This window comes from Moschus berezovskii, chromosome 2, assembly GCF_049115385.1.
Source record: "Moschus berezovskii isolate FMDL1 chromosome 2, NW_MosBer_1.0, whole genome shotgun sequence".
Lineage (NCBI taxonomy): Eukaryota > Metazoa > Chordata > Mammalia > Artiodactyla > Moschidae > Moschus > Moschus berezovskii.
Window position 1 is genome coordinate 7,715,004 of NC_142461.1, and position 14,362 is coordinate 7,729,365.

Consider the following 14,362-nt stretch of genomic DNA (forward strand, 5'->3'; position numbering starts at 1 on the left):
CTCAGGAGTGGGCCCCGGGGCTCCCCATATAAGCCCTCCACTCCCAGCCTCCAGCAAAGCCTCTGAGGCCCACTGCTTGCCCCTCCACATGGAGAGACAAGGAGGCCGTGAGTGCCTTTGGAAGGCCATTGGGACCTCAAACAAACAGAGCCCTGGAAGGCCTGAGGAAATTCTGCCCTGCCCTCAGAGAACATCAGGGAGCAAAGGGCAGCTCCTGAGCCCGACAGCGGCCATTCGGGGTTTGCCTTTCCTCCAAAGAGTGGAGAAGGCAAGAGGATGAAGCTAAGTCCTCTCCAAAGAGGGGTTACTTTATAAAGCCAGCTGGTGGCTGGTAGAGACGCCATCCTCTGCTTGCAGGAAGCTTCGCGTGGTAGATAATGAGTGAGCAGGGGGAGAAAGGGATGGATGAGGACCTCAGGAGAGAGGGGATGACGGAGTAGTGAGGAGACAAGGAGAAGGAGGGGAGGAGGGAGGGGAGGACAAGGAAGTTGACAGGCAGATGGATGAACGCATGGCGGGCCAGATGAAGAGTTCAACAACTGAGTGTGTTCACTGCACCTCTGGGCTTCCCTGGGGCCTCGGTCAGTAAAGAACCCGTCTGCAATGCGGGAGGCCTGGGTTTGATCCCTGGGTGGGGAAGACCCCCTGGAGGAGGGGATGGCAACCCACTCCAGTATTCCTGCCTGGGGAATCCCATGGACAGAGGATCCTGGTGGGCTACAGTCCATGGGGTCGCAAAGAGTCAGACACGACTGAGCAACTCAGCACAGCACTAGACCTTTGCTACTTTTAAGTGTGGTCCATGGACCAGCAGCATCGGCATCACCTGGGAGCTTGTTCAAAACACACCTAAAACTAGTACAATGTTTTATGTCAATTATATATCAATTTTAAAAAAGATATGTAGCCTCTCGAGACCTACCCAAGTCTATAGAATCTTGGAATAAGATCTCCGAGTGATTTGCATGCACAATAAAATTTGGAAAATACTTTATTAAAATATCAGTGTATCCTAACCCTAACTAGACTCTCTGTAATCGCACCAAGAACTTTCACAAGGATACCACAGCCCAAACCCTACCTCAAGTCAGTTAAATCAGAACTGTGAGGCTCGGGCCTGGGTGGTATGACTCTCAAATGGCTCCCGAAGTGATCTGACCATACAGCGGGGGCCTGAGGACCCCGAGGCTGGATGGAGCCGTAAGCAGCCTACGACATCTTCAGAGAGGCTGGGTACCACCCAGAAACATCCTCAGAGTTCAGGGTCTCAGCTCCAGCCCTGTCTTCTATGGAACACAGATTCTGTCTGGCCGAGAGCAGCCCTGATGTTGGCCCTGCCATTCTCCTCCCAGAGTGTCCACTTTCCTGATCCCACTGGGAGGAGTTTCTATGGAGACAGTCCTCCCCTGCACCCGGTGCACAGCCCAGGTGTCCCCGAGAGGAGGCCTGTCTTCCCTTCTATGCAGTCCCACCAGCCTCGGCCTGCAGGGGCCCCAGGGCTGGTTGCTTCCAGCCCAGGGACCAGCTAAGGTCCCCTGGGGTCAGAGGGACCTAAAAGTCAAGGCCTTCAGGTCTGGCCATATTGTCAAGAGTCAAAGAAAGGTGTGGCTTCAAGTGTCTGCCTTGAAGGGGTCTTCCAGAATTCCTAGTGCCCATGAGGACAACTGATGACTTCAGAAGTTTCCTTTGGCCCGAATAAAAAATGTTTAATGGTTCACATCTCTAATCGATAAGTTTCAGGTTTTAAAATTTCTCAGGTTCTCCTGAAGAATCTGCAGCTCTGGCGATAGGTAGCAGGCCTCTAGAGGGACACCGGCCTCAGCTCCCGGACCCCCTCTCGCCTCACCTGTTTCGCTCCCTGCCTTGCCCACCCAGCCCTGGAAGTGCTTGACCTTGAGCCTCCAAATTCTGCTCCAACCTGACCCCTAGGAGAAGCTAGGACCTGAGCGGACGCAGCACAAGGTGTCTGCCTTTAGGTCCAGACCCTGGATGCTCCTGGGGCCACACTCCAGACTGCTTCCTGCTCATCCAGAGCAGTGGGGCACTTGCCAGGAACCTGAGGTTTACAGCAAGGCCAGCTTTTGTGAGAAATGAGAACTCGGTTTAATTGGACATGCTGTTGCATCCTGCCCTCTTCCTCAGCAGCCCTTCCCTGAAAGGAGAGTCCGTCGGTGGCCAGCTCTGAGCTAAAAGTCATGGAGCAAAGCCTAAGGAGAGTGTCGAGGGCAAGCGGGGGCACAGGGAGGTGTAGGAGAGGGCGCAGGAAGCTTCCACTTACAAAAGTCAAAGCCATGGGGGTGGCTAGGGAAGGAGGGCTGTGTGGTTAACCCTAGCTCCTCAGCGTTCCTTGAGAATCTCTTCTTCTTGCCGAGGGGGACTGACTTGGCAGACCCGAAAAGGTTCAGTAAAGGTCATATTCAACTTGAGCAGGTGAGGGATCAGAGACCAGGCCAGGGAAGGGGAAAGCCGGGCAAAAGAACCTACAGGTGCCCCTCAGAACCGCTGTGTGCCCGGGACTTCAGCCCCAGAGCGTCCTGCCTGCACCTGGCCCTTGGGCACAGAGCCGCTGAACAGACAGGCTGGCCTCCCCTGAGGGCGGGTGATGAGCTCACGCGACCATGGCGATGCTGCTATGCTTGTCCTGAGGTGAGGCGCGAAGCCTGAGCTGGGGGCAAGGGCCAGGCCACCCCTCCAGGCCCCTGTCCCTGGGCCTCTGCGCCTTCCTGGCTCCTAGAATTCCAGGAGGGATGTGGAGGTCAAAGGCCAAAGCATGGGAGGGTGCCGGGGCCACTGCCGCTGGGCCCTGGCTCAGTGTCAGGCTTCGGGATGGGGCATCGGCCGTCGGTGGCCTCCTCTTGGAGGCTGAGCTTCGTGGGCTGCTGGAGACTGAGCAGGGAGGTGTGCAGAGCCGGCCTGGACGGGCGCAAGGGGTGGAGTGACCGAGGAGGGCAGCTCTGTCCACCCCTCGCTTCTGCTCAGGAATCCACTGGGCTCGGGGCAGGGGGCGGGGGTCTCCACGCTCCAGGGGCGGCTCAGGACAAGGACAAGCATGGCAGCCCAGTTGCAATGGCAGGCCAGGGATGAGGGGAAGGGGGCGAGGCCGCCCCGTGCCATCGGCTGTCACACACACATGAGATGGGCACTCCCTGATGACCCTCTGGGGTGCCTGGGTGGGTGGCTGGGGGTCTCTTTGAGCTCTAATGCGGCGTCTACAAAACTGGGATCCATTTGTTGTCCTCATTGTAGAGAAAGGACTGCTTGCCAGGGAATTCCGGCTTGTACGTGGCTGTGGGGAGAGAGAGAGAGAAAGAGGGCGCGTTGAAAAAGAAAAGGCCAGTCCTCAAGGCCCTGACACTTGGCGTCAGAGAGGGCGGGGCCCCCTGATCAGGCCCCCTGCGTCTGGCATCGTGGGGAGCCAGGGAGGTAGGGACTGGCCCAAGGTCGTTGGGCTCTGAAACTGGCCCAGGTGGGACTCAAACTCTGGCTTCCCACCTTCTTCAACTCACTAACTTCTTTAACAGAAGAAAATTTGCAAAAGAGTTTTGAACAAAATTTGAGGGGGGGCTGGGGAATGAGGAAAGCAATAGTCTTAAAGAAGTTGCTACTACTGCTGCTAAGTCACTTCAGTCGTGTCCGACTCTGTGCAACCCCATAGATGGCAGCCCACCAGGCTCCGCCATCCCTGGGATTCTCCAGGCAAGAACACTGGAGTGGGTCGCCATTTCCTTTGGGTCAGCTTAACGGAGTTTTGCTTCGATTTAGTTCAGAAAGTTCCAAAAAAAAAACCCCCTGAAAGCCATGACAACAGCAGCCAGGATCACGCAGGGCTTGGGAACCACAGCGGGGGCGCCTGGAAACTCTTACATTGATGCAGATGCTGGTTCATGAGGGAGCTGCTGAGGGGAAGCTTCCGTGGCTGTCCAGGAAGGTCTGCATACACCAGAAGCCAAGAAGGCAGATGTTTGCAGGTGCTTATGCTGGGGGGGGGGGCCCTCAGGGAAGCCCACCTTGGCCTAGGGGAACACAGCAGCAGGAACTAGCCTGTACCTGCGCTCTAGGCCCCGGCATGGAGAAGATGCTCAGAGAAAGCTCCTAGAGGACAGGGCCAAACAGGGGCAGACCAGGACCCTGCTGTCCCCGGCGTCCTCGTGCTCACCACTCACACGGCACCTCAGTACACTTGCTGGACCAAGCCGAGTTCTGCCTGGACTGGCCAGATGAGTCCAAGGTTGAACCTCTGCTGTCTTACTGGCTTGATTATCACTATGTTTCCAGGGACAGAGCCTTGGGAATGACATTCTCCCTGTCTGGTCTACCTTACATTTTACTCACCTGTGTGTGTGGAGGGATGGGGACGCCTTTGGGGGCTGGCACTGGACTTGAGTCATCTTTGCCTCCTTAGGGTGGGAGCGTCAGAGATACTCATTGAAAGACTGACTTTCACGGGCCTGGCAGTCCCTGAAGTCCTGCTGTCCCCCTCCCGTGTCACCTGCCCACCAGCACAGTCCCCAATGCCATCAACTCTGCCATCATGGGGGCTGTAACTGGCTAAAGAGCCCCACTGAGAACTACAAGTAGGGGGGCGGAGTGCAGACCACCCGCTGGAGCAAGTCCCCTGGCTGTCAGCTCTCAGGCAGATCTTGCCGGGGGACGGTAACAGGGTCCCACCACTCAAGCTCACCTGTAAAAGGGAGCCGAACTCGATGGCTTGAAAGAGCTGCTTAGGTGGAGCCCTGGTTTATTTCAAGACAGATAAGGCATCGCGGGAAGAGAGTTTGGGTCTCGGCCTTGCCACTCCTCCTCCTTGGGCTGTGACATCTCGCCCTCTGGGTCCTCCCCATCTGGGAAGTGACCCGTCAGATTAGAACCACGGCTTAAACATTTTTAAGAATGTGAACTTTTTAGACAAAAGCTGTGGCTCTTTCCCCCAGAAAATAATGTCTGCGTGCTCCAAATCTGCAGACAACTCCGAGGTCACAGACCCACTGCAGCCCACCTTTCTGCCTCTTGAACGTTCCTGCTGTCACTGTCGTTCAGTCACTAAGTCATGTCCAACTCTTGCGACCCATGAATTGTAGCCCACCAGATGCTCTGTCCATGGGATTTCCCAGGCAAGAATACTGGAGTGGGTTGCCACTTCCTTCTCCAAGGGATCTTCTCAACCCAGGGATCGAACCCATATCTCCCGCATTGGCAGACAGATTCTTTACCATTGAGCCACCAGGGAAGCCCCTGAACATTCACAGTTCTCAGTTACAAATCCTTGGCCTGGATCATCTCTAACAGCCCTTTCACCTTAAAAAAAAACACAAAAAACCTTTCATGCTCTGAAAGTGTAAGCTGAAAAGTCTTCTTACCCACTCTAACCCCTGTAAATGGTTTGGCAAACAGCCCATAAATCAATGGCATTTGATGGCCCAGGAATGACAAACAATTCCAGATTTAGTTTTTACAATCACTGAAAGCAGTCCTCTGACCTGGGCCGGGCAGGCCTGGCTGGGACGGCCCCGCTGTCCACCGGCTGGTGTTGGACACGAAAGACGCGCTGGAGATGAAGTGCTTGCGGGGCCCCGTGTAGTCCACGATGTCATACTGCCCGGGGCCTGGCAGAGGCGGCTTCGGGGGCAGAGGCAAAGGCTGGGCGGAGAAGTTCAGGATGGGGTTTCTCCTTTAGAAAAGACAAATCGGGACGATGTCACTAAGTCAGTCTATGCGGGAAGTGGCAGGTTTTAGCTGTAGCGCTGAGCCATCTGCAAGGGGACTGGATGCTGCGTCAGAGACCGGTTTCTGCTTCCGGCTCCAGCACCAGTGGTCAGGGGGCCCTGGACCTCAGTCTCCTCGCCTACACGAGGGCGATCGTAACAGGACCTATCCCATAGGCTTGTTGTCGGGGTTAAACGAGATGACGTCCTTAACACATCGTGGTCAGGACAGGGCCCAGCACAGAGCAAGAGCTCGGTACACAACGTTGTTGAGGATGACCGATGTCATCAAGCTGATCAGGAAAGGCAGACAGCATCAAGGCCATGGGCCAGCTCTGATTCCGTGGTCGTGCCTGGCTGGAGCTCAGTGTAAGGAACTGAGAAAACTTCCACTAATTTAAACAGCTAGCTGAGGAAGGGATTAAATCACATGCCCTACCCCTTGCTTTAGCCCTTCTCTTTGTGGCAAAACTGAAATGTGGAAAAAGTACAGGGTGGACGCACAGTGCACATTCAAGGAACATACTGTTTAAATGAGAGAGAGCTTTCTGGAAACCGCTTTTAAATTGCTCCAACTTCACGCTTCCTCCCCTCATCCATTCCCACAGTAAGAAACAAGAAGTGCCAGAGAGCACGTATATTTTAAGACTAAGAGCTTTATCGGTCTTTCAATTTACCATCGAATTTTTAAAGGGACTTTTACCCTTGTGCTAAAAATTCTAAAACACACTTGATCAGAACAAAATGCAGATTGACTGGAGATATAAACTGATACGGACAAGCCCTGCTGGGGCTGGTTTCACTTATCCTTCTAAAATAAATTTAAATGTCTCTAATTGGGATTAAAAATAACTGACATAATTTGCTGGGCACAGCAAAGACATGAAATAAACTAATATTTTAACAGGAAAAAAAAGAACTAAGGCCTCACTTGGGCTCAATGGGAAGAATATTAGTGAGCCACTTGTGATGCCTACATGGCCAGGAAATGGGATAGGCATCTGGAATTCCAAGGGTTTGCCATCCCAAGATTAGAGGTTGCCCTAGCATTGATGTTTCACAAACATATTCAATATTTTTCTGGCAAGGTAGGAGGTAGGAGTGGAAAAATACTGGGTTGGAAATCAAGAGACCTCTGGATGACAATCACCAACAACTGAGATTTCAATGGTTTTTAGTTCTATCTTTCGCCCCCTCCTTCAGGAAAGGGAGTCTTGTAAGCCTGTGATTGAGAGAATAAATTAGAGAGATGGAACCTGTACCCAAATCCTCACTCTAATTCACTCTGAGACTGAGTCTCACTATCTGTAAAATGAGGGGGTTGGACGTGATAACCTCTAAGCTGTGACCTCCCATTGGGCCTTGATTCAGAAAGTCCCACTGGGGCAGGGGGTGTGGGTCTGATCCCTCCCTGGGGAACTAAGATCCCACAGGAATCTGATTCAGATCCCACATGCCACCGGGCAGCTAAGCCCAGGCATTCTGAAGCCCACGCACCACAACTAGAGTCCACGCACCCCAAGGAAAGATCCTGCGTGATGCAACGAAGACCCGACACGGTCAAATAAATGAAAAGAGAAAAGCACTCAGGTAATGAGCACAGGTGAAAAAAACAAGATAAAAAACCCAAAGAGGTCCACTGGGTTGCCCAGGAATCCTGATTACAATGAGGATCCCTCTACTCCCCCAGCCACGCCATAGAAGGGCTGCTCACTCCCACCTCACATTTGAAGCTTCTCCTTAGGTCTTCCACCAAAAGGTAGGAGAGGTTTCTCAGAGCCCTGAATGGCCCCAGGAGATGCACCCCAGCTTGACGTCAACCCATCCAAACAGAAGAGGGACTGGGATCCCCAACGCTGGAATTTGCCAAAGGGCAACATCTTCTGAAGAGAGGTGTTCTTAGACTCGGAGAACTATAGGCGACCTAGAGATGTCTCATCCAGCTTCCTTATTTTGCTAAAGAAGTTGGGACCCAGAGAGAGGAAGTGAGTCACCCGATATCACAGAGCTGGTGAGGAGTCGTGCCGGCTCTGGAACTCAAGCCTTGGAGCCTAGCCACGTGGAGAGGGCCTTGTGGCAGAGGGGTGTTTTTGACTTTCGGAGTCACCTAGACCTGAGTTGGAATGCCAGTCAGCCAAGTCCTTGGACCTCTCTGTTCCATCCTTATAAGGGGACGGAAGACTGGAGAAAAGCTAGGTCAGGCCCCTAGCAGAGCGCCAGCACGCAGAACATGCTCAGTAAAAGGAGTCATGGTTATTACCACAATCCCCTGCAGTACCACTGCCCGCTGCCTGATCCCACGTGGGCATCAGAGCTCTGAAAGTGAGGTTAGGGGACCCCTCGCCAGAGTTACCTTGAGGCAGTGTGGACACTCCCATTGCCAGTGGGTGGACGGGGTGCTGTGGGCAGCCTACTTGAGGCTCACATCTTGGGATGGAGGAACAGCTGGCTTGGATGCTTGTATTTAGATAAAGGAGTCCATGGGGAAAGGATGAAAAATACATTGCCTCCTGGAGTTTGGGGAGAATGGATGCATGTATATATATATGACTGAGTCCCTTTGTTATTCATCTGAAACTGTCACAGCATTGTTTGTGAATCGGCTAGACCCCAATACAAAATTAAAAGTTAAAAAAAAATTAACTGAAAACAACCATAGCAAGAAGCTAAATTAGTCCATGAAGTTTGAAAATGAAGATAAAAGTCTTAACAAAGTTTGAACTTCCCCTAGATCACACCTCCCACAGGGCCAGGTGACCTCCCAGCCTTGCTCACTAATGTCAACACCACCCGGGGCTCACTTTGAGGGAAAAGCTTAGCCCAACCACTTCTACCAGGTCTAACCTGAGGCTGGATGATGCCACTAGCCATTTTAGGGACGTATATACATCTTTACATACTAGGAGTTGCCTGTATAGCATATACATTTATGCAAAACAAAAATCACAGATGTACCTGAAAAAAAAAATACATTGCCTCCTTTCTTTCCCTCCAGTTTGCATGGAAGAACTGATTATTTATAGTGTGATCCACCACTCTTGCCTTATAAATAAAAGCTGGAGTCTAGTTATTCTGGCTGTGTCACCCCTTCAGAGCACCTTCAGGAGTTTGATGAGTGTGTGACTGGCATCATGATTCCTGGAAGTTAGAGCTGGAATGGGCCAACCACCACATGAGGTCACCCCATGGGTCTGGGTCACCCCGAGCCCAGTTCCTTGAGGAGACTGAAGTGTGTACTCTCCTGACCAGCAATGGCCTACAGGGGGCCGGGCAGGTGGGATCAATCTCTCACCAGATTCTTGCTGAGAGTGAGTGAGAGCCGTCCCTCACCCTCCCCTCCATCCACGTGTCCAGGAGAGGCTTGGCCCCACCAACTCAACTTTTGGATCTTTGGAGAGTATCAGCCCCATATATGGCTCTGGGCCAACACTCTGGGGAGTCCAGACTGTAGTGGGCTAAGACACAGACCCTGAATGCTCCCTAGGGTTGACAGTCCACTGCTAGTGACAATCACGACTGGTGATGACTCAAGGCAGCACAGGCTTGCACTCAGACAGGCTTGAGTCTGAATCTCCACCTCCCCATCCACTAGCTGTGCATCTTTAGAAAAGTCTCTTAACCTCCCAAGCTTGAGTTTCTTTATCTGTAAAGCAGTAGATTATAATGCCTGCTACCCAAGGCTGTTGTGAAGATGAATGAGTGCTGTTCAGTTCAGCTCAGTCGCTCAGTCGTGTCCGACTCTTTGCGACCCCATGGACAGCGGCACGCCAGGCCTCCCTGTCCATCACCAACTCTCGGAGCTTACTCAAACTCATGTCCATCGAGTAGGTGATGCCATCCAATCATCTCATCCTTTGTCGTCCCCTTCTCCTCCCGCCTTCAATCTTTCCCAGCATCAGGGTCTTTTCCAGTGAGTCAGTTCTTCACATCAGGTGGCCGAAGTATCGGAACTTCAGCTTCAGCATCAGTCCTTCCAATGAATATTCAGAACATTTCCTTTAGGATGGACTGGTTGGGTCTTCTTGCAGTCCAAGGGACTCTGAAGAGTCTTCAACACCACAGTTCAAATGCATCAATTCTTCGGTGCTCAGTTTTCTTTATAATTCAACTCTCACATCCATACATGACTACTACAAAAACTGTATCATTTTTCTAAAATATGAAATGTTAGAATAGATTCCAACTGGGTGAATCCAGAAATCTCCCCTAGAAGAGGTAACATTTGCCCTGAAAGGTAAGCAGGAATTCTTTGGGTAGAAAGTGTGGACAGAAAGTCATGCTCAGTGTGTGCATGCTCAGCTGTGTCTGGCTGTTGGTGACTCCATGGCCTGTAGCCCCTCCAGGCTCCTCTGTCCATGGGATTTCCCAGACAAGAATACTGGAGTGGGTTGCCATTTCCTACTCCAGGAGATCTTCCCAATCAAGGGATCGAACCCGCGTCTCTGGTGTCTCCTGAGAAGGGGGCATTTCCTACAAAGGAAAGAGCAAATGCAAAAGCCTGCAAGTGGGACAAGCCAGGACTGGGCACAAGGAGCCAGAGGCTGGGGCCCTGGACCGGCTTCAAGCCTCCATCCGCCCATCGATTCTGGGTTGTTCGCTGGGGTTTCTGACCATCCCCCTTACAGACCCTGATGGGGAGTGACAGGAAAACTACCCATGGCCTCTCCATGCCACCTAACTCCCAGGTCACCTCTCAGAAACGCTGAGATAGCACAGCGCTATCCAGCAACTCCGCGGCTTGCTGTGCTGGTCCTTTCTCCGGGAGCACCTCCTTCCCCTGGGAACTCACCTCCTCCAGGGAAACTCTCCCAGCCACTTTCCTCCCCGTTTCCTGCCTTCCTTCCCCGGCTCCGCAGAGGAGCATGGGTTCTGGAGTCAGACAGGCCTGGATTCTCTGCTCCACCACCTGAGTGAGTCTGCATCCTCCGTGAACTCTAAACCATCCTGACCAGTGAGGGAGCTGGAGAACAGCAGACAATTTCTGTGAAAGCTCTGAGTAACCTGTGGCTGGCCCCTCAGTACATGACAGCCATTCTTCTCTGCACGAAACACACTAACTTTTCTATGCTTTTGACTTTCCTAGCTATCAGAGGGGATGGTGCCTTATAAAATCCTCTGGAGGAGGGCATGACAAACCACTCCAGTATTCTTGCCTGGAGAATCCCATGGACAGAGGAGCCTGGCGGGTTACAGTCCAGAGGGTCTCAAAGAGTTGGACACGACTGAAGCGACTTAGCACACATGCCTGGTGTCTTATCCATCTCTGAGGCCCTGGTCCCTATTCCTGAGAACATTTGCCTGACTGCAGAGAAAAGCAGAGGGAAGCAAGCAGGGGAGCCTAGGCATCTAAACCCCACCTGACAGTTTTATCATCATATAGGGCTGGTCCTTCCATGTCACTGAGGGGCTGGGCAAATCACTGGGGTCAGATTGGATCAAGCCCAGGGCAGCCATAGTGCATTGTGACCAGGGCTTTTATGAGCCTCATCACCCAGTTATAAAAGCCAATCTGGTTCTGCCTGGTGGAAAGAAAACATCTATCAAAGACTCTGAGTTGGCCACAACTGGATTAAGTTGTGTTTGCAGTTTCCAAGGTAAGCTATTTGCAAATCACCCCAAGAATAATGAATGTCTCCGAACGACTCAGCAGGTCACTGGGGGAAGGCTTTGGAGACCCTCGGGACACTCCCAGGCACAGATTCACTCTGCCTCAGGGATTCCCAGGGTCGGGAGGAATAAAGGGGCAATTTTTTCTCATCATTAAAGGGCAGCCGATTGCCTCTAGGGTGGAATGTGGTATCTGTTTAACAGGGTAGCGGGTGACAGATTACAGCTGCTTGGGAAGAAGCATCCCATATCTAATTGAAAATCCCAGGGGAACTTGAGGTGGGTCCAACGTAATTACCCAAATTGGAGCAGGGCCAACGGGGCTTGATTCTTCGGCTCTGGCTGTGACAGGACAGCGTGTCTGAGCAAAACCAGTGGCTTAAAAACTCCAGGAAGCAGATCAAGGGTTAGAAAGATGTCAGTGGGTGTTTCACCTCCTCGCTGGTGTGAGTTGGAAGGCAGCACCTAGGAGGAACTATTTTGATCTCCAAAAATCCCTCACCCTGACTCACCCTGAGCCCTTGAGTCATCACTGTGACAGATGCTGAAGACTGAAGAAATGAAGCCCTGGCTGATGCCCCTCCTCCAGAGACCCCCTGGGAGCTGCGAAATACTCTTAGCTTTTGAGTCAGCAATGTGGCCATAGCAAAGAGATGCTTGGTGATGTGTTCTGCAGCTGAGGAGCCCAGAAATGACCGTACCAACACCCCTCTAGCCCCGGCGTAGCATCTGCCCTGCAGGGCCACTTGAGAAACATCAGGTGAGTGTAGAGGACTCACTCACTCACACATTTCAATAAAAACACAAGCCACACACATAGAAAGCTTATAGTGGGCCAGAACTGGTGAATTGCGTGGATGGACAAGGGAGCCTGGTGGGCTCCAGTCCAGAGGATCTCAAAGAGTCAGACACGACTGAAGTGACGTAGCGTGCCTGCACAAGCCCATTATAAACTGTCAGTTCAGTTCAGTTCAGTTCAGCCGCTCAGTCGTGTCCGACTCTTTGCGACCCCATGGACCGTGTCTGACTCTTTGCGACCCCATGGACCGCAGCACGCCAGGCCTCCCTGTCCATCACCAACTCCCGGAGTTTACTCAAACTCATGTCCATTGAGTCGGTGATGCCATCCAACCATTTCATCCTCTGTCGTCCCCGTCTCCTCCTGCCCTCAATCTTTCCCAGCATCAGGGTCTTTTCAAATAATAAAGTGTTCTTGCCCCAATTCCCAGGGGTGAATTTGAATTCCCAGGGAGTTACGTGTCCCCCAACCCTGCCCCCAGCCTCCCAGGGACTGGTAAGCGGGGAAGACAGGAGTCTCAGGGGCCTGAGCCCCTGCCTGGGCTTATGCCCACAATGCCCCAGTCTCTTCAGCCCATCCCCAGCTCAGGAGGCCAGCAGGAGTCGGTGACATGGGCTCAGCCATTCCCACGGGAATGACCATCTCCCCTGTCCTTTCTGCGTCCTGAAGAAAGCAGAGCCCAAAATACCATTTTTGCAAACTGGAACCCCACCCAAGAACCGGGAACCATGCACGTGGCAGCAAGAGAAATAAGGACCGGCCCGCCACGTCCTGTCACATGCACACGACGCCCGGCTTCCAAAACAGACCATGGTGACGATGCTCAGATTCTCCACTGCTGCCCCACACAGCCCCGGAGAGCCGAGTGTGAGGAGGCTAGATGTGGCAAAGTCTCAGAATGCTGATGGCGAGGGAACCACGCAGACCCCAGGACAGGACAGGTGCTCCTCCCTCTCCCTTCTCCCCAGGGTCGCAGGAAAGGAAACAGAATCTAAACGTGAGAGACTGGCGTTTGGATGCTCCTGAAATACTGCCATATCCAGCTGTATCTTTTCTTTATATTACATCCCTTTCTCCATCATCTGCCATCAACAGATGGATGCTATTTTGGAATAACCAACAACACACTTTAGTTTTATCTCTTTGCTTAAAAAAAATGAAGTTAGATTTCTCGATGTCAACTCAAAAGGATATCCTGGACTTCCTCTGTGGGTCCAGGCTGGCTCCACGTTCTGCCCCCAACTGCTCTCCAGAGGGGCAGACACAGTGAGCAAAGCTGGGGTCGGAAATGGAAGGATCTCCCCTCTTTTCACACATGGAGTAACAGGCCCAGGGAGGCACCGAGCGCAGCCCCCGACCCCAGAGCCTGCCGTAGAAACTGGGGTGCCACCCAGTCACCAGGGTGAACCCACGCCTAAGAGACACTGGGTTTGACGTGTCCCTTTACTGAGGCACCTGTCAGGGCCTTGAACAACTTAACAGACCTTCTCAGAGCCCTTAACAAGTTCATGTGCACTGTGATGCCACCAGGGGCGGAAGGATGGTATGAGCGATTCCGAGGTTTATTAAGCAAGGATCATCCATTCAGGAGGCATCACAGAGAGCCAGTGGGCCCCAGAGCCATCCCCAGACATGCCAGCAATACTGCACTGACCCGGCTGGAAAGGTAGCCCTTGAGGACGTGTGTGGCCATGCAAACTCGGGGCCCACACCACCCAGCGCTTTGGGGCACATTCCTCTGCCCTGCTCTGGAGTTGTTCCTGGAGAGCCTGGCTGAAGCAATGGAGGGTGTTCTGTTCACCTGAGCTCCCCCACAGCCTCCAGCTCAGCACCAGAAATGGCTAGGGCCTGCTGACCAACAGAGGCAAACACCAGAAAACGAGACTGCTTCAAACCACCCGTCCAAACTCGAACGAAAGTCAAATGACACAGCTCTGAAGAAGACAGTTGAACATGCAGTCTTCTCCCTTCTCCTCTCATCGTCTCCCTGAAGAAGCTTCCAGCGTTGGGAAGGGGGCTTGAACTGCTGTGCCACAAAACAGCCGCCTCCTCTACCCTCACAAATCCTCCTTAGGATGTAGAATAGCTGCTGTAATAAGAAGAGGGAACTGTTTTCAAGCCCTTTCTTATCTAATCCACACAGGATCTTGTGCTTAGTCACTCCGTTGTGTCCGACTCTTTGCGACCCCATGGACTGCAGCCTGCCGGGCTCCTCTTGGAGAATGGGGATTCTCCAAGCTAGAATATTGGAGTG

General features: G+C 52.7%; 1 protein-coding gene across 2 annotated transcripts in view; it reads right to left on the bottom strand.

The window, feature by feature from the left end:
• Positions 1–1,023: 1,023 nt before the first annotated feature.
• The window catches only part of STPG1 (sperm tail PG-rich repeat containing 1), a 62,288-nt gene continuing 48,949 nt past the window's right edge, over positions 1,024–14,362 (bottom strand). For both annotated transcript variants that reach the window (XM_088843568.1, XM_088843563.1), the window contains 2 exons: positions 5,478–5,668; positions 1,024–3,286 (listed from right to left, as the gene is read on the bottom strand). In XM_088843568.1, the coding sequence (XP_088699694.1) occupies positions 3,210–3,286; positions 5,478–5,668 (268 nt within the window). In that variant the 3' untranslated portion in view covers positions 1,024–3,209. The remainder of the gene's footprint in view (positions 3,287–5,477; positions 5,669–14,362) is intronic.